This window comes from Podarcis raffonei, chromosome 16 (assembly GCF_027172205.1).
Source record: "Podarcis raffonei isolate rPodRaf1 chromosome 16, rPodRaf1.pri, whole genome shotgun sequence".
NCBI lineage: Eukaryota > Metazoa > Chordata > Lepidosauria > Squamata > Lacertidae > Podarcis > Podarcis raffonei.
Window position 1 is genome coordinate 16,606,214 of NC_070617.1, and position 27,691 is coordinate 16,633,904.

General features: G+C 46.4%; 1 protein-coding gene across 2 annotated transcripts; it reads right to left on the minus strand.

Moving 5' to 3' along the window:
- Positions 1-3,632: 3,632 nt before the first annotated feature.
- ARHGAP30 (Rho GTPase activating protein 30) lies at positions 3,633-26,976 on the minus strand. 2 transcript variants are annotated; one of them, XM_053369036.1, is made up of 12 exons: positions 26,162-26,976; positions 16,348-16,450; positions 15,701-15,848; positions 14,208-14,290; positions 13,835-13,942; positions 13,440-13,567; positions 12,467-12,635; positions 11,862-11,959; positions 10,774-10,851; positions 9,556-10,056; positions 8,241-8,482; positions 3,633-6,905 (listed from the first exon to the last, which is right to left on the minus strand). In XM_053369036.1, exons 1-12 carry the CDS (start codon positions 26,268-26,270, stop codon positions 4,644-4,646), a joined length of 4,029 nt encoding a protein of 1,342 aa, XP_053225011.1. In that variant the 5' UTR covers positions 26,271-26,976; the 3' UTR covers positions 3,633-4,643. The 2 variants fall into 2 exon arrangements, with proteins under 2 accessions (XP_053225011.1, XP_053225010.1); XM_053369035.1 differs by having other exon boundaries at positions 11,862-11,962.
- Between the last annotated feature and the right edge of the window lie 715 nt (positions 26,977-27,691).

Genomic DNA, 27,691 nt, shown 5'->3' on the forward strand with positions numbered 1-27,691 from the left:
CTCGTGCCAACCTAGCAGTTTGAAAGCACGTCAAAGTGCAAGTAGATAAATAGGTACCGCTCCAGCGGGAAGGTAAACGGCGTTTTTGTGCACTGCTCTGGTTCACCAGAAGCGGCTTAGTCATGCTGGCCACATGACCCGGAAGCTGTACGCCGGCTCCCTCTGCCAATAAAGCGAGATGAGCGCCGCAACCCCAGAGTCGGTCACGACTGGACCTAATGGTCAGGGGTCCCTTTACCTTTACCTTTAAATCCCTTTTTATTGGTAAAGGACTCCAGTGTCTTATGATCTCCTTATGTTCACATAACCAGTGCACATTATGATGGCATTTGCTGTGTTTCGTTTTGAAGGAAACAGCTCCATATAGGTCATATTGGTTGTTGGCAGCTTGCAAAAAAAACAAAAAAAAACCTTTTCTTTTTGGGTCAGGTTAATTTTTTTCTCTGAAAATGGCATTAGGTTGGAATAGGAAACGGTACAGCTAGAATTACAAGCATTATTCCGGTTTGGACTTTTATCGTGTGATTGCCCTCCACCCCAGTACTTCCTTCAAGACACTTGTATTGACAAGTGTGTAGCACTTGTGAATGTTCAAAGCACTTTACAAATCTTATTTTATTTGTTTTAAAGGTTTATACCCAGTCTTTCCTTCAAAGTGGCTCATGACAGATGAAAGCATTACAAAAATAGAGCCCAAAGTTGCTGCTCTTCTGTTGGTGACAAAGAGAACCACTGGGGTCAGGATGTGATGTTAATGCTTCTCCCTAGTGATAGCAGATGGTACTCTGCCTCACCTTCCACCAAGCAGCATGAGATGATGCAAAATGTAACCCTCACAAGCACCCTGCAGAGTAGACCAATATCATTACCTGCCTCACACTGTTGTAGATGAGAGGGCTGAGGCAGAATGGCTCACCTACAACTAACGAGTAAATGGCAGAAGCAAGATCTGAACCAAGAATTTCCTGCTTTGTAGCTCAGGTCTTAGCTGCTACACTGCACCAGCTCTACAAAAGTTTAGGCATAGGGAGGGTGACTTGTGGCAACTTGACTTGAGTCCACTCACTAAACTGCATGACTGGGCAGATTTAAAAGCCCAAATGCAACACCCTCACTTGAGGCCAGCCTCATGCCAGAGTTGTGCTCCAGAAGCAGGTAAGAAATATCAAGACACCTGTTAAAAATGCTAGCACAGCAAATTTAAAAATGCATTGTTGTTGTTTAGTCGTGTCCAACTCTTCGTGACCCCATGGACCAGAGCATGCCAGGCACTCCTGTCTTCCACTGCCTCCTGCAGTTTGGTCAAACTCATGCTGCTAGCTTCGAGAACACTGTCCAATCATCTCGTCCTCTGTCATCCCCTTCTCCTTGTGCCCTCCATCTTTCCCAACATCAGGGTCTTTTCCAGGGAGTCTTCTCATGAGGTGGCCAAAGTCTTGGAGCCTCAGCTTCACGATCTGTCCTTCCAGTGAGCACTCAGGGCTGATTTCCTTAATAATGGATACGTTTGATCTTCTTGCAGTCCATGGGACTCTCAAGAGTCTCCTCCAGCACCATAATTCAAAAGCATCAATTCTTCGGCATCAAAAATGCATTAGGCTAACCCAAACCTCCACAGGTAGGTAGCCATGTTGGTCTGCCATAGTCGATACAAAATTTAAAAAAAATCCTTCTAGTAGCACCTTAGAGACCAACTAAGTTTGTTATTGGTATGAGCTTCCATGTGCATGCACACTTCTTCAGATACACTGAAACAGAAGCCACCAGATCCTTATATCTAGTGAGAGGGTGGGGAGGGGTATTACTCAGAAATAGACTGGAAAGAGAAGTTGCTGAATTGCAACTTATTACCAAACTTAAAACCATGGAGAGACCTGGTCTGAACAGAGACATTGGATTCTTATCTCATTATACATGATACAGCTATTTTTAGCCATCTCACCCCTTGCTTTTTCCTGTAAGACCAATTGCAGTCGTTAACAGTCCTCAACAGGTTAACCACAATTATCACCCATTCCCACCACCCTTCTGAGTAATACCCCTCCCCACCCTCTCACTATATATAAGGGCCTAGTGACTTCTGTTTCAGTGTATCTGAAGAAGTGTGCATGCCCACGAAAACTCATACCAGTAACAAACTTAGTTTGTCTATAAGGTGCTACTGGAAGGATTTATTATTATTATTTTGTTCCAAATGTCCACAGTAGATCTAGTAGTAGAGATTCCACTAGATCAAATTGTCTCAAATGTTGAGGTATGGCTTGGGCCATCACAAGATCCTGAAGATTTATTGCAAGCTTTTTTCATTGGCGTTCATGCGGCTATTTTTAACAATTTCATAAGTGTCAAAAAATATCAATGGCTACTGAAGAATAGCTGAAGAAGCCACAAAGAAAAGCGTTGCCTAACACATCTGGGATGGCGTTTTAATGACGGAAATCTTTTGGACTCTACCACTAAACCTGCATGGGCAGCACCAAGGTCACACCCATACCATACACTTAATGCACATTTAAAGCATATGGCTTCTCCCAAAGAATCCTGGGAAGTGTAGTTTGTTAAGAGTGCTGAGAATTGTAGCTCTATGAGGGGTAAACTACAATCCCCAGGAGTTTCCGGGGGGAAAGCCATGTGTGTTAATTGTGCTTTAAATGTATGGTGTGGATATGACCTAAGTCTACACTAACCTGCTATGAGGAAGTGTCACCAGTTAGTTGTAGACAACCCCCCCCACACTTTACAGCATTTGAAAATGGGAACAACTCAGTCCTTGTAAAACCCCCATCATTCTCACACCAGTGACCAATCTGCCCCCTTTTCCACTCTCCATATACAAATCACGACAGGTTTTTCTCTCCTGGCATGCTAATCTTGGTACTATTTGGCTAGCCACATACATTTCCTGCTATCTTTTTTACACTTTAGTCACCCAATAGGCCGCTTAAGCCATTCCTAAGCGGGGTCAATAAACAGTTTCACAGACACAATATGTGTTTTTCAAATGCTCTGCTTTCTGAATTTAATACACACAAACCGAGTATAGCCTGCACTTGACATCTGAATATAAAAATGCATTGAGTTAAAGACTGTTGCTTTTTTTCCTGTGTAAAAGAGAATCATGAGGCAAGACATCTGGACTTTTTAGATAAAACGTTACTGATTTTGGGCCAGTGAATAAAGTTCATGTAACAGTATTCCTTTGGGCTCTCTACTGGAAAGAGGGACTAACACAGGTATTGCCAATCTGGAGCTCTCCGAATATTTCTGGACTACAGTTCCTATCAGCCCCAGCCATGTGTCCAAGTGCTGGCTGGGGCTGATGGGAGCTGTAGTCCAAAACATCTGGAGGGCCCCAGGTTGGCAAAGGCTGGACTAACAAGCCACCCCAAGTACCAGGATCCAGGATATTCTGTCATCCACAAAGCCCATGTAGGCGATCTTGTGTCCCCATATTACGTTCTGCAAATTCTTGAGTGCAGCATCATGGTAGCCACGTGCAAATATTCATTACTACCAACCAAACAGCATGGACATTTATTTTCCAATTCATAGTGGAGAAACACTGTTTTTTCTGGTAACTGTCACTCATTGCTTCTGAGACGTTTGAGAGCCTCTAGGTACATACATGCATGTCTACGTGCAAAATCCTATGCATGTTTATACTTAGAAGTAAGTCTCGCATTGCTGAGCGGGACTTCCTTCCAAATAAGTATGCAAAATATTATGACAGCCTCAACCTTCAAGGCAGTGATCTCGCTCAGTATCCTTCCATGTTTAAAGAGAGAGCTAAACAGAAATTTGTCTCTTGCATCTATAAGTACGTTCAGGCCTTCAGGGTAAAAGCCGAGTGGGATGTAGGCTATATAACAGTTCTACTTCGGCCTCATTCACACCATACATTTAAAGCACCATGATACAGTTTTCAACAGAACATGGCTGTAGTCGTAAAGGGTGCTGTTAGGAGAATCCCCTATTCCCACCCAAGGCTAGAGTTCTTACAGTGCTTTTACTGGCATTCCCTCCTCATAGGGTACTCTGGGAATTGTACTGCTGTGAGGGGAATAGAGGCCTCCTAACAACTTTCAGCACCCGTAACAAACTACGCTTCCCAGAATTCTTTGCGAGAAGCTGATTAAAGGGGAGCTTTATATGCAACCATCCAATATGTGTTAATAGTTAAGGGGATGCCTGCCTGCACAGAAGATACGCATATTTCAGAATGGTAAACTTACAATATTTTTTTTCTTTCTCTTAGTTATTTCCGTTGCATCGATTTAAGCCTACTCACTCACAATAGCATTTATCCTACATCGCTATCTACCACCCTACCTACCGCACAGGACTCAAATCTGAGCAGCTACCCCAATTTGCAGCAGCCACGTGACATGCCCTTGGTTGTATCACCCGTGGGTGCGGCTCCTGCCGCTCTTGCTTTCTCAGGCCCTGCTTGTGGACTTCTGGCTGATCTCTGCTTGAAGCAGATGATTCTTAGCTAAGGTTGGTTTGTTCCAGCAAGACTCTTCTTCAGTCCTTTGTGTCCTGATTGGGTGGGGAGGTGCCACATCAGTGCAGAAGTCCAAGGTCCCAGCAGCACCAGGCAGCACAGTTGAAGGCCAGATTTGGGAACCAGCTGCCAAAGCGAATCACCTCCGCTCCTGCTGTGCTGCTAAAAGCACCTCTTCCGAGTTGGACGCACGTCGCCCTGCCTTTGTCAAGCTCAGTTTTCTCCTTGGCGGAAGATCCTGAGGAAGGGACAGAGCTTCCAGGCTTGGAGAGAGTTGGCCTTCTGGGATGATGTCAGGCAACGCTGGAGCAAGAAGCGGCTTCCCCGCGACAAAGGCATCTGCAGCTGTGCCTGCGCAGGACAGGGGTCTCAGGGGCCGCTGCCCCAGAGGCTTCAGGGCGGGCTTGGGGTTTGGGGGTGGCTTCTCTGTTCTGGGAGGGCCATACAGCCCCTCCACATCGCCAAAACAGTAGGTCTGCATCCTCCTCATCGGGGCCTGGACCACGTGTCTCTCCTTGGCAAGAGCGACGGCCTCGTCGAACGACATGCTGTTCCCGTTGCGCCAGCTGGCCCATCTCTGCTTCTGGGCGACAGCCCCACCAGCCTCACCAAGCAATAGAGGCGCTGGAAGTTGCTTTTGGGAGGGCTCACCCTTCCCTTCTTCACCCCTGGCGATGGTAGTGCTGCTGCTGTGTTTATCCAAACTTTCTAGCAGAGAGCACTTTGTATTAGGGAGCTCATCACTGCTCTTGGGCCAAAGGCTGCATTTGTCCAGTGGGGAGTGGGGTAGCTTTGGGACCGCGTCTGCTCCTCTGCTCTCGTAATCTCTGTCATATTTCTCTAAACTCACAGGCATGGAATTCCGCTGCTTCCGGAGGGCCCCTGAATCGCCAAGACCTGGAGAGGTGGGCAGCTTGGAAGAAGCCAGGGGAGTTTTTACATTTTCAGTGCTATCTGGGGTGCTGCAATGTACGTCCAGGCTGGCTGGACGAAGGGGCCTGCGCAGAGAGCCTTCGCTGGGCCCCTCTTTTATCCCGTTTCTACAGTTCTTTTCTGGGACAGGTGGGCTGCACCACGTGAGGGAGGCTTCCTTGGTTGGAGATATTGGCATTAAGGCCGGAGGGATCTTGGCAAACTGGGGTTTCGGAGGCACGACCGGGAAAGATTTCGCCTGCTGCACTCTGATGGCATGCGAGGTCAACCTCATGGAGACGCTTCCATCAGAGAGGTCATGCTTGAGGGCATCGGAGGCTTTCGCTGGCATTGAATGTGGTGGTGTCTGTGGAGGACTTTCTGGGCAGCCCTGCAGAGAAGGGGCCCTGAGTGACGAGGCTTCAGACCCATTGGAATTGTCAGGCGAGGAGCCACCAGGAGGGGCTCTCTCAGGTGGAGCATCTGGCTCAAGACTCGGCGCAAGCATTGGAGATGTCTCAGAAGAAGCATTTTCAGAGCAATTGTCCAGCAAAGAGGAAAGTGGAGCGCTGTGCAAAGTGGAGCCATCCAGGGGTGAAAGAACTTCTGCTGCCTGAGGATGAAGAGCAGTCTCTCCCCTCTGTGGCTGCTCTGCCTCTTGAAATGGGAACTCATAGTCTGGGTGCCAGTCATACAATCCATCTACCTCCAAGGTAGATCCATCAGCCTCTATGCTGGGGATGCAAGGAGATCCTGCAACCTGCTCAATGCCTAATGCATTGTGCCATTCCTGCTCATTTTCAAGGCTTGGTTGGGCTGCATGGTTCTGATGCTCTTGAAATGAAGATCTTTGCACAGGGTTTTCTGGAATTCCATCGGGGCATTTGGCATGCATCAAGCACCCTGTTCCTAGAAGCAGGTCATCTTCACCTCTGGCGTTTACACCTTCCATCTGCAACGCTGCCAAGTCAGGATCTACCTGGGTGGTCTCAGCTTCAGCCTTCATGAGTGTTTCCAACTGATTGAAATCACTACCAGAATCCAGGAAGGCCTGCAACTCTTCTTCAGATGGATTGGCGGAAGCTGGATCCAGCTGGGAATTGTCTAACCTGAAGTCGTGAACTGGAGGGCCATCCAGGAGAGGCTCCCTGCCAACTTCAAAGAGATGGGAGCTGTCTGGGTCTTCAGGTGAGGGCTGTCCGGCCAGACTGAAGGGCTGATCGTCCAACGTGCTCCTCGGAAGACAGGTGTCATCAAGAGCCTGGTCTTCATCTGGCTGCTGGAAATGCTGCAATTTGCCAGCTAAGGGGCTGAGGTCATCAAAAGCACTCAAGTAGACCTCTTCACTGTCAACCTCCTTAGAAACCTCATCGCCATCTGAACATCCCACAGCCAGATAATATTGGTCATCTTCCTCTTCTGAGTGCTCATTCATACACTCCTCAATGGACAAGTAATCTAGTGGTGAAACAGCTGAAAACATCTCCAGCTGGAGGTAGAGAAAGAAAAGAGTTTTAAATAAGGCTCCTCTTTGGTTCAAACACACACGTCTTTCTTTCTTTCTTTTTCTCAGTTACCCTTTTAAAAATAATGAATATAGCAAACACACAGAACAACCTCCCTTTCTCCATATGTTTAGGCACCAGACAGCAATGCACTTTGAACTACAACTCCCATCAGCCCCAGGCCTGTATTGCCTGGGGCTGATGGGAGCATAAGAAACTGCCTGTTTCTTTATTCATTACATTTCTCTCCTGCCCGCCCTCCCCAAAAAAGCCCAGGGCAGCAAAACCCCAAACCAATACAATTAAAAAGTAAAATAAAAACTTACTTAAAACACACCATGTGCCCAAATCCAACTACTGTACTGGGTTTTAAGGGGATTTATGGGTGGAATTTGTATGAGTTTTAATGTGTTTTAGTTTACAGTGGCTTTAATTTTCTGTATGTTTTAAATTACAGTTGTAAATTTTTAGTTGTAATTTAATTGTTTTATCTTGTTTGTAAACTGCTTTGAGATTTTTTTCCCTACTATCAATATATAAATTTTATGAAATAAATAAATAATGAATGAATGAATGTTTGGCGGTTCCAACCCGTTTAAGAAGAGCCCTGCTGAATCATGCTAATAATGGTCCACTTAGCCCATCACCCTGTTCTCACAGTGGCCAACTAGATGTCTCACTGTGAAGCCCCTGAGCAAGACCCAGGCATAAGCACCCTCTCCCCTCCTGTGGCCTCCAGCAACTGGGATTCGGAAGCTTTGCTGCCTCTGACCCTGGAGGTTAAGCATAGCCATGAATTTTGTCCAATCCTCTTTCCAAGCCATCCAAGTTGGTGGCCATCACTGCCTCCTGTGGGAGGGAGTTCCATAGTTTATGCACTGCCTGAAGAAGTCCTTTGTTTTATCTGTCCTGGACTTTGCTCACTTTGGATCACCTATGGTATTGAGCACTCACTTACATCTTTTAAAAATAGCCCCATCCGTTATATGCAAGATTATATGCCAAAAACACACTTAATATGTATAAAAGGGTCAACCCCCATCCTGCACTTTATTTCTGCAGCATAATTTTATATTAATGGATCCCCACCCCCACAGAGCTCTATGCATTGTTGTCTGTATCTGCTTATAGAGATTGTAGGAGTTGTCTAGCTCCAAAGGACTCCTCCCTTCCCTCCCTTCCCACCTTGGAGCTGCCAAAATGGTCAGGTAGGAGCTGATGTGCAGCTCCTGCTAGGACAGAGACTCAAGGATGGGGTGGAAGAGCACCTGCCTTTTTAACTAGGTAAAGATTTTGGGTGACATAGTCATGGACCTCACCTGCATCCCGCCTCCTATCATCTCATTCATGAACCCACTGCTCATGTCGTCCTCCGTGAGTGGGGAACTGTCCACACCACTGCCTGAAAAATCAGGCGCTATGCTGGTGCTCTTCCGGGGCTGGTCTCCATCCATGCTTTCACCCAGCCAGGCATCTTGGCTGTCCAGGAAAGAGAAGGAGTCCTGGACCTCCAAAGACATCTGGTTCTCTTCCGAATCAGACAGGCCTCCTGCCTTTGCATCTGTTTCAATAAGGGGAAGCAAAAGAAGAAGAAGAAGCAAAGAGCAAGTCAGTTCTTTGTGACAGGGACTAGCTCCTTGGTGAGCCCCAAGTTCTTTGTAATACAAGTATTTAGGAAAACTGCAGATGGTGAGCACAATCTTAGGAAGAAGAAAAAACAACACCTACCTCCCCTATGAGAGAAAAGGGGGGGGGGATACTTGTTCTGACCCTAGTCTGGATCACTTAAAAATAAGTTAGTAAGTTAGAACTATTGGGTTGCATCCCGTGTTAGCCATACTCGAAGTAGCAATTAATGGACATGGTTAACATTTGCCCATTAATTTTATTATGTGTAGAGCTTAGTTGAATACAATCCATTCTATTTATTATATACCCATTTTTGCAGATTTATTTGATGAATCAATGAAGATTCATATAGGTAATCAGCTAAGATTCCTCTAGTTGATTAAATATGTCACATTTCAGGTGTTCATCTGTATTATTTTGGGAATACCTAACAACTGTAAGTAGGGCCAGTTCCCTGGTCAAGAAGGGTGCCACCACTGAAAAGTCCCTCTCACCTGCTGTCATCTGTTTAACTTCTGAAAAGGGGGGCATCTGGGGCAGAGCCTCAAAAGGGTGACGTTAAGGAATGGGCAGGTTTCATGCAGGAGAAGATGGTTCTTCGTGCAGCTGTGTAATGTGTCAGTGGGCACAAACTGGGGAATCTGGCAGCAAGGCCCAAGTGCCACCAGGAGTAGAGAACCTCTAGCCTGCAGGCCCATCTTGGCTCAAACCACAATTCACCTGCCTATCAGCTGACACCACTCATGACAGCTGATCTTCAGCTGATGGGCATAGCTTCAATCCTGTAGGATTCCATGCATACTTTTTCCTGATTCAAGTAGGGGGCTTGCATAGACCCCTGCCTGGTAAAATGAAGGTTGGGGGGGGCAGGGAGAACTCTGTCAAATTTGGCTCAGGAGCCAATTCTGATAAGGATCTGGCCCATGGAGCCAAAAATGGTTCCACACCCCGGTCTATACCACCAAGGCAGCTTGTAGGTGGAAGAAATGGTGGGGAGATACTTACCTCCAGCGTCTTCCTTGTTTGTGAGGTCAGGTACCAGCTTCTCAGTTTCTTTCTGCTTAGAAGGCTCGTCCTCTTTGGCCTCAGAGGTCTCAGAAGGGTCCTTCTCCAGGGCACAGTGGCTCAGGGCAGGGCACTCGAGCCCCCGGGTTAGCCAGGACAAACTGAGGTTGGAAGTGATGTGGAACGGGACCGTGACAGAGAAAGGCCCAGAGATGTGGACGCCGGCGCACTTCTCTGCGCGGTTCCGCCCAGTTTTGGGGGATCGCCCTTGAGGGGCCACCCCAACGAGGCTGGACCTGCTGGCTTTCGGGGTGGTGGGCTCCGACTTGGCAGTGGCTTCGCCCTCCGACTCGCCTTGTGCTTCTTCGGCCTTGGGCCTCTCCGTATACTCGTCGGACTCCGACAGCAGGAAACTGTTATCGAGAGAAGCCGGGCCATCAAAACTCTCACGGCACAGAGTGAGCTGCTTCTGGGAGATTTTCCTCCCCAGTTGAATGTCATCTGCACACAAAGGAAGAGAGCTGAATCAAAGAGGGACCCAAAAGACAGGGCCTCATGGCTGGGCCCCAAACCTTTTCCAAGGTTGCCTTAATACTGTGATGAATTTGCTATGAGATTACTGTGAATAGGTATGCTGCTGGGTTTTTTAAAATTATTATTATTTATTGGTCAACCAAAAAAAGTGCAAACATAGCATAAAGAAAAAAAGCAAAGGATCTGAAACTTAAATTGTAAAGGGTCACAGCCTGGAAGGACAAAAGTACAAAGATACGGCACAGCTCCAAACAGATAATTAAGTATTAACTCATAAAAAGATTTCCTTTACAAATAGTAAGGATATATGAAAATAAAAGTATTATCCACCTGTGAATTCCATCATTATGGAGAATAAAGGTTTTATATAGTATTAAATGAGCTGGACGTTTGAATATGCCTCAATATCTGTATAAGAAATCACGTCATATGTCCAAAAAAATTGAGTTCTGCCCTTTAGATACTTTTAGTTTAAGGAGATACCTTTTCAAGAAGAGCAATCTGCCAAACCCTTGAATACCAGCAATCCAAATTATTAGGATTAAAGTCCTTCCAGGATTTGGTGAAACACCCACATCCTTCTGTCTCCTCCATCTCTATGCTTCAGGAGGAATAGAAGTGGGGCAAAAGCCAGCCAGCCCCTCAGCAGCGAATGTAAACAACCCCAGAGATTTCTGCACCTACCATCGCTGGCACATGGCATGGAGCTGAGGGAATCCATGCTTTTGGCCGGCCGCAGACGCATCTTTCCCATTTTGTCATCTAGAACAGAAAGGCAGGATTGAGCCAACCAAATCTGGGCCTCAAAAAAACCCTTTTTTCAGTTGAATTTTAATAGTATACAGTATATTTTTTCCTTTTACAGGCAACAAAATAAAAGAAGCAACATCAACATAACAAACCAAAAGAACCGCAGGAGGGATGCATACAAAAAGTGGGTATTTATCTTTCATAGAATTGTCATTGTATCCCTGTCAATGATTTCAACTGTTTACAGTGGTCTTTTAAATATATTACAAAGTTATTCCAATCTTTTAAGAATACTTGATCTTCCTGGTTTCTGATCTTTCCCATCAATCCAAATTTATATTTTTGATGTCGGTGAAGAGTCTTGCATGTTGGCAAATGAAACATAAGATATAAAGTCCCACCACATTGCAAATAAATGTTCAGGAGATGTTTTTTATACTGTACCATAGTGCTAAGCTTAAATCTTTTAGTGTTTTCCATTGTTGTGTTAACAGAGATTCTAGCAGTCAACATCCAGATAATTAATCCTCTAGAGAAAAAGTTGTCTCATATATCATGGTCCCATATATTGAATAAAGCTCTTTAATAAAGCTCTGGTGGAATCTACAACCAAAGTGGGTGGTTCTGCCCCCTGGAGGCAAAGGGGTGGCAGGGGGGCACTAGAGGTGTAAACGGCTATTAGACTCTGAAAAGCTGCTATCACTGTATCGAGTTCATCCATTTCGTTGAATTAATTAAACGAAATAGTTTTAATTGCATTTTGAATTAAATGTGCAATTAATTGTTACTGTTTTGAATTTTATTGTGTTATTATATTCCTTCTATTCTGAACAACCATTTTATAGGGCAGGGGGCACTGGGGATGAGTGATCTGCACTATAATGCAGCACTTGGCGTTTTTGTTGGGAAAAATAATCAACGAGATAGTGACAGAAAGACCCACTTCCAGGCCATATATGTGGCACACTTAACTCTTAGTCCGCTTGAACAGTTACAGTGAGCTTTAGCGTTAAGCCTTTTACCTTTGTCCTCGGACTTGTTCAACTTGCGTTTGGCATCATGGCTGGATCGGCCGAGGTTGAAAATGGACTTCCATTTCTTTGCCTTAAGGGATCCTTTTCTTCTGTGAAGAATTGGAATGGAGGTTATAAATTTTGCATGCAGGACGGTCATCATGTGTCTGGAGCCACTTCCAATGGGATCCTTAGGACTCTCTAAGTCCTCAGAAGTGAGGGAAGAGGGAAAGTGGTTTCCTGTCTAGCTGCAGCTAAAATAAGCATCAACAAATCTCTGTGCACGGATTTACTATTCTCATTCATACAAGAAAAACAACACCAGATAAAATAATCAGGGCCGGGGGCAATTGTGCAGTTTACTGGGGGATGAAGGGGTCTGGAATATCTGTGACCAACGCTGCACAGTCTGGGGGCAACCCCACCACATAGGTAGGAATGTGCCATTTTCTCTGCAGCCTGGCCAGCAAAATGGGCTTCATGCCCCTTGGTTGTAGTCGCTTTGCAAAATGGGCATCCGATGCCATCCTTTGTAACTAGAATCTGGAAATTCTCAGCAGGCAAATACAGAAGTGAACATGGGAAGGGGAAAGAGAGGGAAGGGAGGCGTGTACTTGTTGTCGGTGAGCTCAATGATGGTGTGGTAGGGTCGCATCTGCGGTGGGCCATCCCCCTGGTTCAGCGCAGCTGGGATATTGCAGGAAAAGGAGTATTTGTCGTCGCCAATGGTCACCGGTGAGCTCGCAAGGAGAAGGGACTTCCTGAGAGATTCACGGCTACCGGCTATAGAGCAGTGGAGGAAAAACAGCATCATCAGGAAATTAAGTGAGCGCAGGAATGAAGCCAGAGAGCTAGTTTAGTGCAGGAGAGACAGTGTGGTACAGTGGTTAAAGAGTATTGGACTAGTACAGTTGTACCTTGGATCCCGAACGTCAAGCAAGTCGAACATTTTGGCTCCCAAACGCCGCAAACTCGGAAGTGAGTTGTTCCGGTTTACGAGCATTCTTTGGAACCCAAATGTCTGATGCTGCTTCCGATTGGGTGCAGGAGCTTCCTGCAGCCAATCAGAAGCCGTGCCTTGGTTTCCGAATGTTTTGGAAGTCGATCGGACTTCCAGAACAGATTCTGTTCAACTTTCAAGGTACCATTCTACTTGGGAGATCAGAGTTTAAATCTCCCCACTCAGCCATGAAGCTCACTGGGTGACTGTGGACCAGTCACTGACTCTCAGCCTAACCTTCCTCACAGGGTTGTTGTGGGAATTAAATGAGGGAGAGGAGAACTTTGTACAACACCTTGAGCTCCTTGGGAAGAAAGTTGGGGTATAAATGCAATAAATAAATTAAACAAACAAACAAACAAACAAACAAACCATATGCTGTCACCACAACCTCTCTCGGGAGGTCCTCAGATTCTGAAAGCTCTTTGGGAAGTTCATTAGGGCTGCTGAAGTGCCCCCCCACCTCCCCTCTAGGCCCATGTACTGAATGTGTATGGAGGGGTATTGCAATGGAGGGCACTACAAGAAGTTCCAACTCTACATTCCTATAATTCTATGGTATCTGTCTGTCACACATAAAGACCTACCACAGAGAGGGACATTATTGAAAATCTGATCCACGTGGGTGAGGATAAACTCCACCACAATGGACTGGACGCGGACCTCCATGAAGGCTGCTGTGCCGTTGAAGCCACACGACTCAATGTCCTTGGACCTGAGAAGAGAGGGAGAGGGGGTGAAGCCTAATGAGGCAGAGGTGCACAGGTTGGGCGTGGGTGTGGTGGGTCTTGCTGACACTCGTTCGTTGAGCAAGAATCTCCTGATTGTCAGGCCAGTCTTCTTCCTCCTTGTTCAGAAATCTAGTTTTCCAAATTTGCCTTTGTTTCAGTCCAATTCCCCTTCGCCAGGCCTTAAACATAGTTGCTGTCAATGATGGTTCACCAAGAACTGAACTTGTACGATAAAAGCTGCTATGTCTCACCTGAGCAGGTTGGGAGCCCAGACGATTGCCAGGTTCCGTACGTGCATGTTGGTCTCAGAGCTGAAAGAGGCCATGTGAACTAGATGCTTCATCAGGAACTCCAAGGTCCTTGTGGTGGATGCAAAGCCAAAACAAAGATTGGGGGGGGGGGACAGAGTGAGGGTCAACTGAATGAGAAATCACAACCACCAGCATCCATGAATAGGAAGTGGACTGTGAAATCTCCTTACCAGCCATACTAGCATTCAGCAATCTACAGGGGGACAAAAATCAGGACACTCCTTTTTATGTCCCGAGCTCTCACACATGTGCGAGATCAAAAGACGCTATGAGGATTGAGCCAGAAAAAGGGCTTTTTGGCCCTTGCAGGTACCTGTAGTGGGGCGCTGGGAGTTCCTTCAGCACATCCTTGATCTTTTCCAGCCGACCCTCCTCCATTTGGATGGCCACAGCATCCTGGGTGAAGTGGGAGAGAGGTACTCAGCTCACCATTTTGTTTGCTCAATTCCACAGCATGCCTCCCACCCTGCCATGCAATACCAAACGTTGAAAGCAAATAGTTTTGGATATCGGGTACAGTCATCTGCCAGACCTGAGCCACAGTTGCCATTGCATTGCAGGAGGTTGGACTAGATGAGCCTTTGGGTCCCTTCCAACTCTACAATTTGATGATTCAATGAGTAGCATGCAAATCTATACACAATAAGGGCAGATCCACACCATACATCCAGTGCACATTGAAAGCACATGAACCTTGGAAACTGCTGTATTGGTGAGCACAACAAAGCAACACTTTATATGTATTAGGGCAGGGAACAGGGAACCTCACACCCTGGGGGCTAAATGCGGCCCTTCAGGACTCTCTGTCTGGCCCTCGGGAATCTCCCCAGGCCACACCTCCTCTCTCAAGCCACATCCCTCACTGGCCCTGCTTTGTCTCCTTCTGCCTGGCTGGAATCTGTCCTTGACCTCTGATAACGACTTACAGGGAGGTGGGTAGGACTAGATGACTCCTGGAGTCCCTTCCAACACTGTAATTCTGTTATGTACTGAGTTGAATAGGATCCAAAAAGCAGCAGTCTGATTGGTCCTAGAACAATAGGATTCAGAATGCAGCAGTCTGATTGGTCCTAGAACAATAGGGTCCAGAATGCAGCTGTCTGATTGGTCGTAGAACAATGCAGCAGTATGATTGGTCCACAGGAGCCACCCAATCCAGCTCCAGGTGGAAGTGAATCCGCAACCTGATTGGCCTACAGGAGAATCCCAGAATTAGCCAATCAAGTGCGACCCATTGTGTAAATAATGTATATAAAGCAGATATTTTGGGGGAACTTTCATTCCTCACTACTATGAGCTGAATAAAGAGCATGAAATCCACACTCGACTCCGAGTATATTTCAAATTCCATGACTCTTGTTTGAGGCAGAGTTGGGTGGGTGTAGAAACTTTTTTTGTTGTTTAGTCGTTTAGTCGTGTCCGACTCTTCGTGACCCCATGGACCAGAGCACGCCAGGCACTTCTGTCCTCCACTGCCTCCCGCAGTTTGATCAAACTCATGCTGGTAGCTTCAAGAACACCATCCAACCATCTCATACGCCTTCCGACCTGAGGGGCTCATCTTCCAGCGTCATAACTTTTATATGCCTGTTGTCTTTGTCCATGGAGTTTTCTTGGCAGGGATACTGGAGTGGCTTGCCGGTTCCTAGCCTACTGTTCAAAGCTGAAATTTAAATCTGTTGCCCTGCCCACACCTGCCCTTGGCATATGGCTCTTGGAAGGTTCCGCAGAAGAGAATGCAGCCTTTGGCCTGCCCTAGAGTGGAGGCCCTTAGTGCGAAATATGCCCTGGGTCAGCCATACTCACAGCAAACTTATCATAGAGCTGATAGGTGAGGAGCGGGTTGGGCAGCTCCCTGAAGTAGGCTTTGCAGAGTGAGCTCACGCAGTGGATGTCCTGGAGGTACAAGTCTTTGTTGAGGTCAGGGGAGCCCCGGTCGTTGTCAAATTCCAACCTGCAAAGGGTCAGGAAAGGGGAGGAAGGAAAAAGGCAATGGAATATATAGTAACACCGGAAGATCTGGACTATCTGAAGGGCTGTCACATGGGAGATGGAGCAAGCTTGCTTTCTGCTGCTCCAGAGGGTAGGACCCAAACCAATGGATTCAAATGACCAGAAAGGCGATCCCGGCTAAATATTAGGAAGAGCTTTCTGATGGCAAGAGCTGTAAGACAATGGATTAGACTCCCTCAGAAGGTGGTAGATTATCCATTGTTGGAGGTTGGATGGCCATGTGTCAGGGATTCTTAAACTGTTATTCCAGGTAGGCTGCTTTTGGGCAGGGAGGTTCCATTTATGGATCATAGCTTACAGCCATCAGTTGATACCCCCTGCTCCTCTTCCTTCATAAATTTCCAAAAAATCCTTTTTTGAAAGCCATCTAAGCTGGCGACTCCAGTACCACATCTTCCCACAATGGGTTCCACACATGAATAATGCCAGCTGGCTTTTACCTCAGCTTCTGGATGTTTGAGGAGACTCCTGACAGCCGGTAGATCCCGTCCACGATTCCGTGCTGCTCCACAAACTCCGTGCAGCTCTTCAGAACCTGAGGAACTGGGAAAGGGTTGAGAGTCAGCCTGGGGAATGGTGGTGCCTCTTGACAGATGGCCAAAATCACCCTGAAAGGGAGCCTGCTGTGGTCCCGGGAGGGTTGGCATCATCACCACCCAGCAGTGCTGACCGTGGGGCCTCCTGGGGCCCACCACCAATGGGACCTCCATTCTGGACAGCCACAGGGCAGCTCTACACCATACATTTGAAGCACATCCAAAACACATGACTTTCCCCCCAAAGAATTCTGGGCGCTGTTAACGACACTGGGAATTGTAAGTCTCTGAGGGGCAACTACAGTTCCCAGAATTCTTTGGGTGAAGTCCATTGCAGGGATAAGTAGCGACAACAAAACCCACACCCCCTGTCTAAATATTCACCAGTTGATTTAGGTTTACGACCGAAAATAAGATTGAACAGTTTTTAAAAGTCTCCAAATCCCTGACAGAAAGGGCAATATAGCCAGTGTGGCGCAGTGGTTAGAGAGTCAGACTAGGACCTGGGAGACCAAGGTTCAAATCCCCATTTGGCCATGAAGCTCACTGGGTGGCCTTTAACTTATTCACAGTCTCTCAGCCTAACCTACCTCACAGTTTTCTGTGAGGATATAAATAGGAAAGAGGTGAACTATGTGTGAGGTGAGAAGCCTGCCTTTTACCGTTTTCTGTTGGGACTTCTTTATTTTTGCGGCAGGGGGATTTGCAGGCAGGTTGATTTAGTACAGGGGTCTGCAACCTTTAAGACAAAAAGAGCCACTTGGACCGAAGAAAAAAAAACTGGGAGCCGCAAAACCATTGTGACATTTAAAACAGTGGGGAGTGTCGGGGCACACAATGCACCTCCTCCCCTTGCTAGTATCCGCCCCGGAGCCGCGGCAAAGGTGTAAAAGAGCCACATGCGGCTCCAGAGCCGCGGGTTGCTGACCCCTGATTTAGTAGATTCAGGCCTGTTTTAAAACATGATTGTTTGCAGTTTTGTTTCATGATTTTGTTATCACGCTGATTTTATATCATATGGTTTTAAACAACATAGCTCCGTTGAGCAGCTGGAGGAAGTGGCCTATGTGTATCTGAAATAGCTCCTTCATGAAGTAGGGAAGGTACCAGTATACAAACCAACTGAAAAACTGAAAACTTGCTTGTGTTTGCTTTTTTATGGGGATATCAAATGAATCAGAAGTCCATTCTAGTGTCAGAGATGGGCAGGCTTGGAGATGCTTGGAACCCAGTTAACATTGTCCGCTGGGCCTCTAATGTCAAGTTCTACACTTAACAGGGAAATAAAATAGATCTGATGTGCAATGGGCAAGTGTGGAGACACACACACACACTCTCTCTCTCATCAAGGGTAGATGTCTGGGTGGAGTCGCTGGGTGATTTCATTTCCGAAGCACAGACAGGAAGCAAAATGCACACAGAAGGAGAACTGAAGCTCTCAGCTAAGTTACGGTATAGCAGTTTTTAAGAATGCGCTTCCAAGAAATGACATATTCTAGATGTAAAGGCCGCAGCCCTTCCCCACTTTTTACTCCACTCCTTCTACCTCTGCGTTCAGAGGTGCAGAGAGAATCTGTAGCAGCCTTTGGAGAGAGTGCAGAGGTGGTCAGAGAGTCTTTTTTACGGTTTTTAAAAGGGTTGCTTCGCACACTGTCCCCAGAACACAACCCTTGTGTAAGTTGCGAGTCAACTGTACTTGCAAGTGAAGATTATTACTTCATGGATCTGTTGCAATGGACTTTATCTCAGGAAAGCTCTTGGAAGAATACCTTGATATGTCTTTAAGATACCACAACAATGTTCTCTGCTGTTTATCCCTCAGGGATGTCCAGAGGCTATGCTCCACTGCAGATAGGGCCTTCCCCACTATTTCTCCCCAGCAACATGTGCTTAGAAGTGCCCTGCTTCATTCATGAATAAACACAGGCCATGTTCGCACCACTCATTTAAAGCACTACAACGCTACTTTAAACTGCCTGTCTCACTTACCCTCCTCCTTTCCACCTGGGCCAAAGCCATACCATACATTGAAAGCACTCTGACACCATTATAAACATGTCATGGCTTCCCCCCCCAAAGAATCCTGGGAGCTGTAGTTTGTTAAAGGCTCTGACAGTGGTTAGAAGGCCTCTATTCCCCTCACAGAGCTACCACTTTCAAAGCACTTTCCTCACAAGAAACTCTGGAAAAGCCTGGACCTGTGTCTAGATAGAAACACGGCACAAAAGGATGTATGGATGAACTATTCAACTCATCCCTAATTTCATGCAGCTAGAGGGCATCTGCCTCTAAATCTGTGTGCATGGTACTTTTTGGACCGTTGATAACATGCACCAATAACCAAAAGAGCCATCCCAATGCATCTTTAACGAAAACAACACTTACTCTACTGGCTATTAGATCAATGAATGACAAAGCTATTACAGAGTCAATGGATACAGCAGTCAGGAGGAACAAAATAACATAAGAAGAGCCTGCAGGATCAGACCCAGGGTCCATCTAGTCCAGCATCCTGTTTTCACAGTGGCCAGCCAGATGCCACTAGCAGGACCAGAGCCCAAGCACACTCTCCTCTCCTGCCATTTCCAGCTACTGCTTTTCCGAAGCATTACCACTTTCAATTGTGGAAGCAGAATATCGCCATCATGTCTAGTAGCAATCAGCAGTTTTCTCCTCCACAAATTTGTCCAATCCTCTTTTAAAGTCATACGTGGCCATCGCTACATCTTTCGGGAACAAATTCCACAGTTTAAGCCCTGTGTGAAAGACTTCCTTTTATCTGTCCTGAATCTTCCAGCATTCCGCTTCCTTGGATGTCCACAAGTTCCAGTGTTATGAGAGAGGGAGGAAAGCTTTCCTCATGCTGTGCAGAATTTTATAAACTTCTAACAAGTCACCTCTTACTCACCCTTTCTCCAAAATTCAAAAGCCCCCAAACGCTGCAACCTTTCCTCATAGGGAAGTTGCTGCATTCCAAAATTTCAGTTTTAGAGACTCTGGTAATGCCACAGAAGGTATAGAGGTTTCAAGCAGGCCCTTATTTTCATCTGTGAGATTGCTGCAGGGTTTGAGCTTCCTAGGAATCTACCAGCTCCATCCTGGCAGCTCCACCCCTTTAATGTAACCTGCAAGGTCCATCTCAGGTATGCGTGCCTACAAAAGTGACACCTTGTCTTTGGAAGATCTGCTCCTGCTGATCGTCCCCCGATTGCGAAGCAGCAGCCCAGGTGTGCCAAAAGCAGCCCTGTCATTAACAGATACCATCTAATTGTGCTCATTACACACCTCCTATCGCTCTTCCTTGAACGTTTTCCCGAAAAGCGGAGCGGTTGTATAAACCCTGACAGTGTCCCACATGCATCGCCCAGAGGACTGGATTAGAGCATGTCATGACATAAAGGGAGCTTGCTCAAGAGCACACCACCCCCGGTGTAAACCCTATCCCGTCCTTCTGCTAGAGAGGGCCTGCAGGAGCCTGGGAGAACAAGAGCAGGGGTCTGCTTCTCCTGCACGGACAAGAGCTGCTCCCCAAAAGCTTTTGTGCAAACATGCTTTGCTTTGCAGAGGAGATAAAAATGTTGGGTGCTGGGTGGGAGAGATGAGCTGTATTCAGCTGTGGTTGCCACCTGTTTTAATGTGCCCTGCTCCTCTGCCTTTAACAGCAGTGCAGAGACTTAGCAAGTGAGGCTTTACTTGTTATGGAGATAAAATGATGGAAAGGCCTCATGTGAATTTGGGCATGCCCGGAGGCAGTAAAATTATGGTGTACAATTGTTGTACACCGGTTATTATGCTGCTCACTGCCTTGGGCTCTGCTGAGAGGGAGGGCGGTATGTTAATGAAGATAATAACAATACTAATACTAATAGGCAATGGGAAGACACACAAAGGGAAGGGCCACAGCTCAGCGGTTGAACACCTGCTTTAAGTGCAGCCTGTGCCAGGTTCAATCTCTGGCACGTCCAAGCAAGGCTGGGAAAAGGCTCCCTGCCTGAAACTCTGGAGAGCCGCTGCCAGTCAGCGTAGGCAGTACTGAGTTGCATGGACCAGTGGTCTGACTCAGAATCCCACACCCCACAACACTCCTCAGATGAAAACAGGGACATGTTCTGCATCGGTGTCTCTCCCATCACCTCCTCCTCAGAGGATGGGTCAGGGATGCAGGCGCAGGAGCCATAACAGCTGCTCTTCAGCGCCCACTAATGCCTCCAGCCCTGCCCACCACAAACACGAGCCCCCTGGGACTTTCCATACAAGGGCTAAAAGTTCCCTACAAATTTTTCTTGGGCTGAAAAACACACTCATACTTTCTGCATTGGGGACTGAAGCTCCCTGTAGAGAAGTAACTCCAGGACTTTGGTGGTTTAGGGGACCATTTGACCTGGCTGAGCACGCAGCTGATGACTTACTGATATTTAACTGAATGTTTTACTGATAGCTTCTCCATTTTTACTTGTGTATATCTTTGTATTTTTTTTGTTTCAAACGTTGCATATGCATTTTTCTTGTTCTTGTTCTAATTATCTTACTGTGTTTTATGCTTAGGGATCTTGCATATTAAATGGGTACATAAATATTAGGCAAGGATTGCCTAACTTTTCTCTTTGGAAAGGTTACAGCATTTTTGTATGTGTGTTCAACAGATAACCTTTGCCTTCACCCGTCCTTTTGAGGCACTTGCTGTCTAGTTTTTCTATAGTTTACGGTTTCAACTAAAGACTTTTTGTTTGCCTTAACCGTTTCCAAGTTTTCTTCCACCTAGGACCTGGAAATGTATGCAGGCATTTAGGGCAGAGGGTTAGACTAGGACCTGGGAGAGACCGGGGTGGAAATGCCCACTCAGCTTTGAAGCTCACTGGGTGACCTTGGGCCAATCACTGCCTCTCAGCTTGACCTACCTCACAGGGTTGTCGTGGGGATGAAATGAGGAGGGGAAGGACAATATAAAAGCCATAAGGATATAAGAAGAGCCTACTGGATCAGGCCAAAGGGGCCCCATCTAGGCCAGCATCCTGTTCCCACAGTGGCCAGCAGGATGCCTGAGAGAAATCTGCAAGCAGGACCCAAGCACAAGAGCCTTTTCCCCTCCTGTGGTTTCCAGCAACTGGCCTTCAGAAGCATTGCTGCCTCCAGCTGTGGAGGCAGAGCAGAGCCAGTGTGGCTAATAGCCCCCGATAACCCTCTCCTCCATTAATCTTCCTGATCCTCTTTTAAACCATCAAAGTTGGCGGCCATCACTGTATGAGCTCTTTGGGGAAAAGGTGGAATAGAAATGCAATAAATAAGCAAATAATGATAATGATAGTACAGTGGTACCTCGGGTTACATACGCTTCAGGTTACATACGCTTCAGGTTACAGACTCCGATAACCCAAAAACAGTGCTTCAGGTTAAGAACTTTGCTTCAGGATGAGAACAGAAATCGGGCGGCACGGTGGCAGCAGGAGGCCCCATTAGCTAAAGTGGTGCTTCAGGTTAAGAACAGTTTCAGGTTAAGTACAGACCTTTGGAACGAATTAAGTATTTAACCCAAGGTACCACTGTACTACTAATAGTATTAAGTAAGCAGCCTCCGGCATGCTCTGCCACTGTTGCTTGTTGTATCTTTTCTCGCTTGCTCAAGCACCTAATTGATGCAATCGCCAAAATTGGACCAGCAAAACAAGGAAGTTGCACGAGCCACCTCCCTTCCCTTCCTCTCCCCTTGCAAATTCAAACAAGAACACCAGAACACCGCTTGCTCCCCACAGCTCACTTCCTGTGTGTCTCATACCCTACCAGCCCCTGATCTGACAGCTCACAGGTCTCAGAGGCATGAGAGAGAGAGAGAGAGAGAGAGAGAGAGAGAGAGAGGGAAACTCAAGTGGAGTTTTCCACTGGGGGCTTGCTTCTTTGCTGCTTCTTGCTTCTAAAACCTCATCCCAGGTGATGCAATAGAGATCCCAGTGCTGCTGAGGGTGGTTTTTTTACCTGCGAGGTGAATGATGCCTGCCCTGTTATAGATGTGATTGCCCTCCGTCTGAAGGAACAGGTGTCTATACCCCTTTATCCATTTTACACACTGGAGGTGCAGATTGTCTCTTTGGTACGGAGCCCTTTTGCCATAGCTCAGTGGGTAGCGCATCTGTTTTGCACGCAGAAGGCCCCAGGTTCAATCCCTGACACCTCCAAATAGGGCTGGGAATGTCCTCTGCCTGGAAAGCTGCTGCCAATCCATGCAAGCAACACCGAGCTAGATGGACCAAGCACTTAGAGAAAAGACAAGCGAGAGGCGACAAGACAACGTTTTATAAAATGACACCTGGCATGGAGAAAGTGGATACAGAAAAGATTTCCTCATGACACTAGGGCCTGTGGACATCCAATGAAGCAGAATGTTGGAAGAATCAGAGAAAAGAAAGTACCATATTTTTCCGTGTATAAGACTACATTTCAAGTTTAAGACTAATAAGAACAAACATTTCCAAGTTTAAATTGGGGGTTGTTTATACACGGATAGTGCATACAGGGGATTTATTTATTTGGAGTCCCAAAAAAGAGGGGTCGTGTTATACACTGAAAAATATGGTACTTCTTCACACTTGCTCCCACAGGAGGAAGTGATGACCATCAATTCAGGTGGATTTAAGAGAGGATTAGAAAAAACATATGGAGAACGGCCATTGATGGCTACTAGCTCCAAATGCTGAGACTAGATGGGCCATTGGCCTGTTCCAACAGGTTCTTATGCTCTGAATCAGTTAGTATAAGGGCTTATCCACACTTAACTTTTGCTCTGCACTTTCCAGGCACAGGCCTGTGTTTAAAAGCTCCCTGTCTGAGCGTTCCCAGCTCCACCCCCCTCCGCCAAACTTTCCCTGTGAAAACCCACTCTTTAGCTCTCAATCGCAGCAAACATTCATCTGGGTTTTCTATGGCTTGCCATTTCCTCTGATTGAGCTTTAAAGAGCAAGTTTGCGTAGGGAAAGCTCCGGGGCAAAATAGAAAATGCTTGGCCCTAGAAACTTTAAGCGTGAATCATGCATGAAAAAGAGTGGAAGAACATTTTAATGTTTAAAATAATTTATTCTTTAAAAAACCCCGAAGCCTTTCTTTTAGGAATTCTAGGTGCCGAAATCCCAATGGAGCAGAAAAGATTATTTATGTACGCAACCACGGCTGCGCGGATGTTATTGGCCCAGAGATGGAAAGAAGTCCCGACCAGAGAAGAATGGCAGATTAAATTGCTGGATTATGCCAAAACGGCAAAAATAACCAGAAGAATCAGAAATCAAGAAGACCAGAATTTTAATAAGGAATGGGGGAATTTATAATTTATCTGAAGAATCATAGTAAACAGTTAAAATTGTTAGAGGATTAGAATGGCACTTGTAGTTTCATGGCGAATTTTGGATATAATGGAGATGTAAAAGATTTGGATTATCATAAAAGATGCAGGAGGAAATGACTAACAATAGGACCCACAAAGGGGAGGAGGGAAGCCCAGGAGATTCTATGGAATCTTGATTTTATGATGTATGTTGGATATGTGAGTGTAAAAAGTTAATTTGAGAAACAAAATAAATAAAGTTATATATAGAAAAGAAAAGAGTGGAGGAAAGGTAGGTGTGGATAAACCCCAAGACTGTTTCCTATATCCCTACATTGCCCAGGTTAGGCTGGTATGCCAGCTACAACCCAAAATATACATGAAAAAATATGGTATATCTCACCCATCTGACTTGGTTGCACTCTGGGCAGCTTCCAACATAAATAAAAACATAATAAAATGTTAATTTAAAAAAAAACTCTATACAGGGTGCCTTCACATGTCTTCTAAAGGTTGTATCTTCTTGAGTCGGGATTCACATAACTCCATACTCTCCAATGAAAATAGGGACGTCCTACCATACCCTCCAACATTTCTCCAATGAAAATAGGGACATCCTTAGGAAAAGTGGGAACGTTCTGGGATCACATCAGAAATGGGGACAGCTTCTGTAAATCTGAGACTGTCCCTGGAAAATAGGGATCGTTGGGGGGGTCTGCTAGTGCCAGGCCAGCTGCTCGGGTCTGCTTCTGGGTCCGCTTCTGGGATCAATTCAAAATTCTGGCTCTGAGCTTTAAAAGTCCTTCACACCTTGGGACCAGGATACCTAAAGGACTGTCCATCTCTGCACTGAGACAGAAGTGGGCAATTTCTACACCATGAGCCACTCTTGGCCCACCAGTCCACCCCATTTGGCTCACCAGGCCATTCTAGGGAAGACATTCTAGGTAGGAAGATGTTAAACCTTCTATCTTTAGGCACCAGGTTAAAACAACACCATTTGTATCTGCTTTTAGTGAACAAGGATGTTGAGATTAGTATGGCCATTCATTCTTACAATCTGAAAATGCTTCAGACACCATTTGCTTTATACTATTTTGTTTTACATTTATGCTGATCCTTAAAAAAAAAATTCTGATGTTTTATTATAGTAACATTTTAGAAGCTGATCTGTGATTTCTTTTCTGAGGAAGAGGGGTTGAATTAAAAGGCCAGGGCACATAGCTGCCAACTCCCTGAGGCCCTGGGTGGCCAAGCACCCACAAAATTCCCCTTGAAGGCGCCGGACACCCACAACTTTCAGTGCCAGGGCCATGCACGCTGCATGGCACCCACAGCCCTGGGCACCCACAGTCACGAGGCCAAGCTGGCACTCCTGCCAGGACATAAATATTCTAGATATTAAAAAAAAAAGAAAACTGGGCACAAAATCATGCTGGGTGGTACTCCTCCCCCCCACTTGGTACTGCCTGTGGGGGGGGGGGTTGTGTGTGTTGCTGATGGACCAGGAGACAGATACCCATGGCAGAGTCTCCTGTGTGGGTTCCAACAAATCCATGGTACCCCACCCCCAAGTTTGGAATACCCTCCCCAAGGAGGTCCTGACATTGCAGTCTTTTTGGTGCCAGATTAAGTCGTTTTTAATTTGACCAGGTGTTTTAAATTGGTTAGGTACATAGTGAGCCAAGCTCCCAGTTCATCCACTTCAGTATTGTCTACACTGACTGGCAGCGTCTCTCCAGGGTTTCAGAAGGAAGACACACCCAATCCTGCCTGGAAATGCCGGGAATTGAACCAGAGTCCTTCGGCGTGCAAAACAGATGCTGTATCTCTGAGTTATGCTTTCCCCCAGGTTTAATGGCTTCTGTTATTAACAGTTGTAGCCTCTCAGATGCTTGTATAATATAATATAATATAATATAATATAATATAATATAATATAATATAATAACAATATATCGTCACCCTGTACTCCTTTGGGGAAAAAATAAATTTACAATATATAATATATTATATTATAATAATATGCCTTCGTACATTGTCCTGGAATCTATTGGATGAAGGGTTTTGAAAATGTTTCAAATAATAAACAATCAAGTTTTTGTTTTGTTTTGGGGCTGTCAATGTCACAGTCAATGTCACCCATTTGCAATTTCAATAACTTACAAAAAGGTTTTACAAAGCACTTTGTTACAGTTCTTGATGCCTTTGTGGAGCTTGGAGCCGGCCAGGAAGGAGATGGCGGGACCCCTCTAGACGCCCAGCCCAAGACCACTGTTGAAGCCGAATAAGGTGTTCTGAGCTATCCTTGAGGCGCAGGATCCCTTTTCTCAAACAATTTCCTACTGGGGGCAATGGATGCTGGAGGCTACCAGGCATTTCGGGTCTCCGAAAAGACAAATCACTTACCATCCCGGCCAGATAACTGCAGATGCTCTATTAGGTCACACCCAAAGACCCGATCCTTGGCCTGTCCCTTCCGCTTCACCTTCTGCCGGGCTTTCATGGCGAGCGACATGTGTGTCGAGGCGTGTGAGCGCTCAGCCTTCAGTGGCTCTCGTCTCCTTCTGCCCCCAAGGCCACTGGGGGCTCATTGGGCCCCCTGTCCTCTCTCTGCAGAAGCTGTTCAAAGGCCCTCCGACGCCGTGGAGACCTTCTGCTTCCTTAAACCCATGGCTGCTCCCCGTGCCATCAGCTCTGTGTGACAAAATGGCTCTAGGCTATCCAGAGGCCGATGCGCTCCAATATTTTTTCCAGGTTCTGTGCGGAGAGGCACCCCTTGGCCAGCGCTGCTGCAACGAAACGTGTGATCTAGGTGCAGGGGGAAACTGCTGAGGCCCAGGGCCCAAAGTGAAGTGTGGGGGCACGAGAATTGCTACGCTTCTGTTCTCACCCAGAGCCCAACAGGAAGTGAGTTCAGCTTTGCCTCTAAACCCCAACTTCCCGTTCAGAACATCTTTGAAACCACAAAGAGCAAGTTAACTCTTGCGCAAGAAACTCGTTCAATCTCAACCACACACACACACACACACACACACACACACTTGCCAATAGACCCATGGATGTAGGGTTGGAGGACTAGGCCACATGGCCACATGTCTCCTTTATCGGTCCACCCATCACAAATTTTGTCAAAGCCTCTAAAAAGGACGAATCCAGATTTTTGGCCCACGGCCAGAAATGTTGTGAGGGTCCTAAGCAGGTGTGTGTGTGTGTGTGTGTGAGAGAGAGAGAGAGAGAGAGAGAGAGAGAGAGAGAGAGAGGTTACTTGAAGAGTAGTCAGGCACTGCATCAGACTTTAATAGTTGAGGTGCTAGCAGCTTTTCACTTCTCTTCTTGATCTTTTCCACCCTTCCAGAAAGTTGGTAATTAGAAGAACCGCTCTTCAGACAAACTTGTAACAAAGAACTCGTACTTGACTTTGCCTATTTTCCCTCCCTAGTCAAGTTTCCCTTTTGTGTCTTGTTTGCAGTGACCCGCAAGCCACTCTGAGGGCCTCGTTTGGATGGAGGGTGGGATAAAAATGCTTAAAATATAATGGAATATAAAATAAATAAAATCCATAGGCTGTAATGCCAAACCAGCAGCAATGACATTCTTAACCTGCTCCATGGCACTAAAGTCAGGGCTGACCCACCTGTCGGGCATAGCTGTCAATTTACAGATTTGAAAATAAGGGACCTGCAGCCTCGAAAATAAGGGATCAGCAGCCATGAGGCAAGGTGAGGTGTCCGCCTGAGGGATCAAGTTCCCCAGGGGCAGCAGATCCGGCCTCCAAGGAATGTGTTGCCCACTGTTGCTGTTACACTCCCCGCTTGTTCCCAATGTAGATCTTTATTTTCTTCATTCCTGATGTAGGTCTTCACTCACTCCTTCCCTGGCAGGTTAGGAGGGTGCCATTTTGTGGTTTGCCTCAGGTGCTGAAATGTCTTGGGCCAG

Coding starts and splice junctions, on each gene's coding strand:
- ARHGAP30 (XM_053369035.1), bottom strand. CDS start 26,270: ATGTCGCTCGCCATGAAAGCCCGGCAGAAGGTGAAGCGGAAGGGACAG. Junction 15,849..16,347: donor TCAAACATCCAGAAGCTGAG/GTAAAAGCCAGC, acceptor GACCCTTTGCAG/GTTGGAATTTGACAACGACC. Junction 13,568..13,834: donor TGGGCTCCCAACCTGCTCAG/GTGAGACATAGC, acceptor CTCTCTTCTCAG/GTCCAAGGACATTGAGTCGT.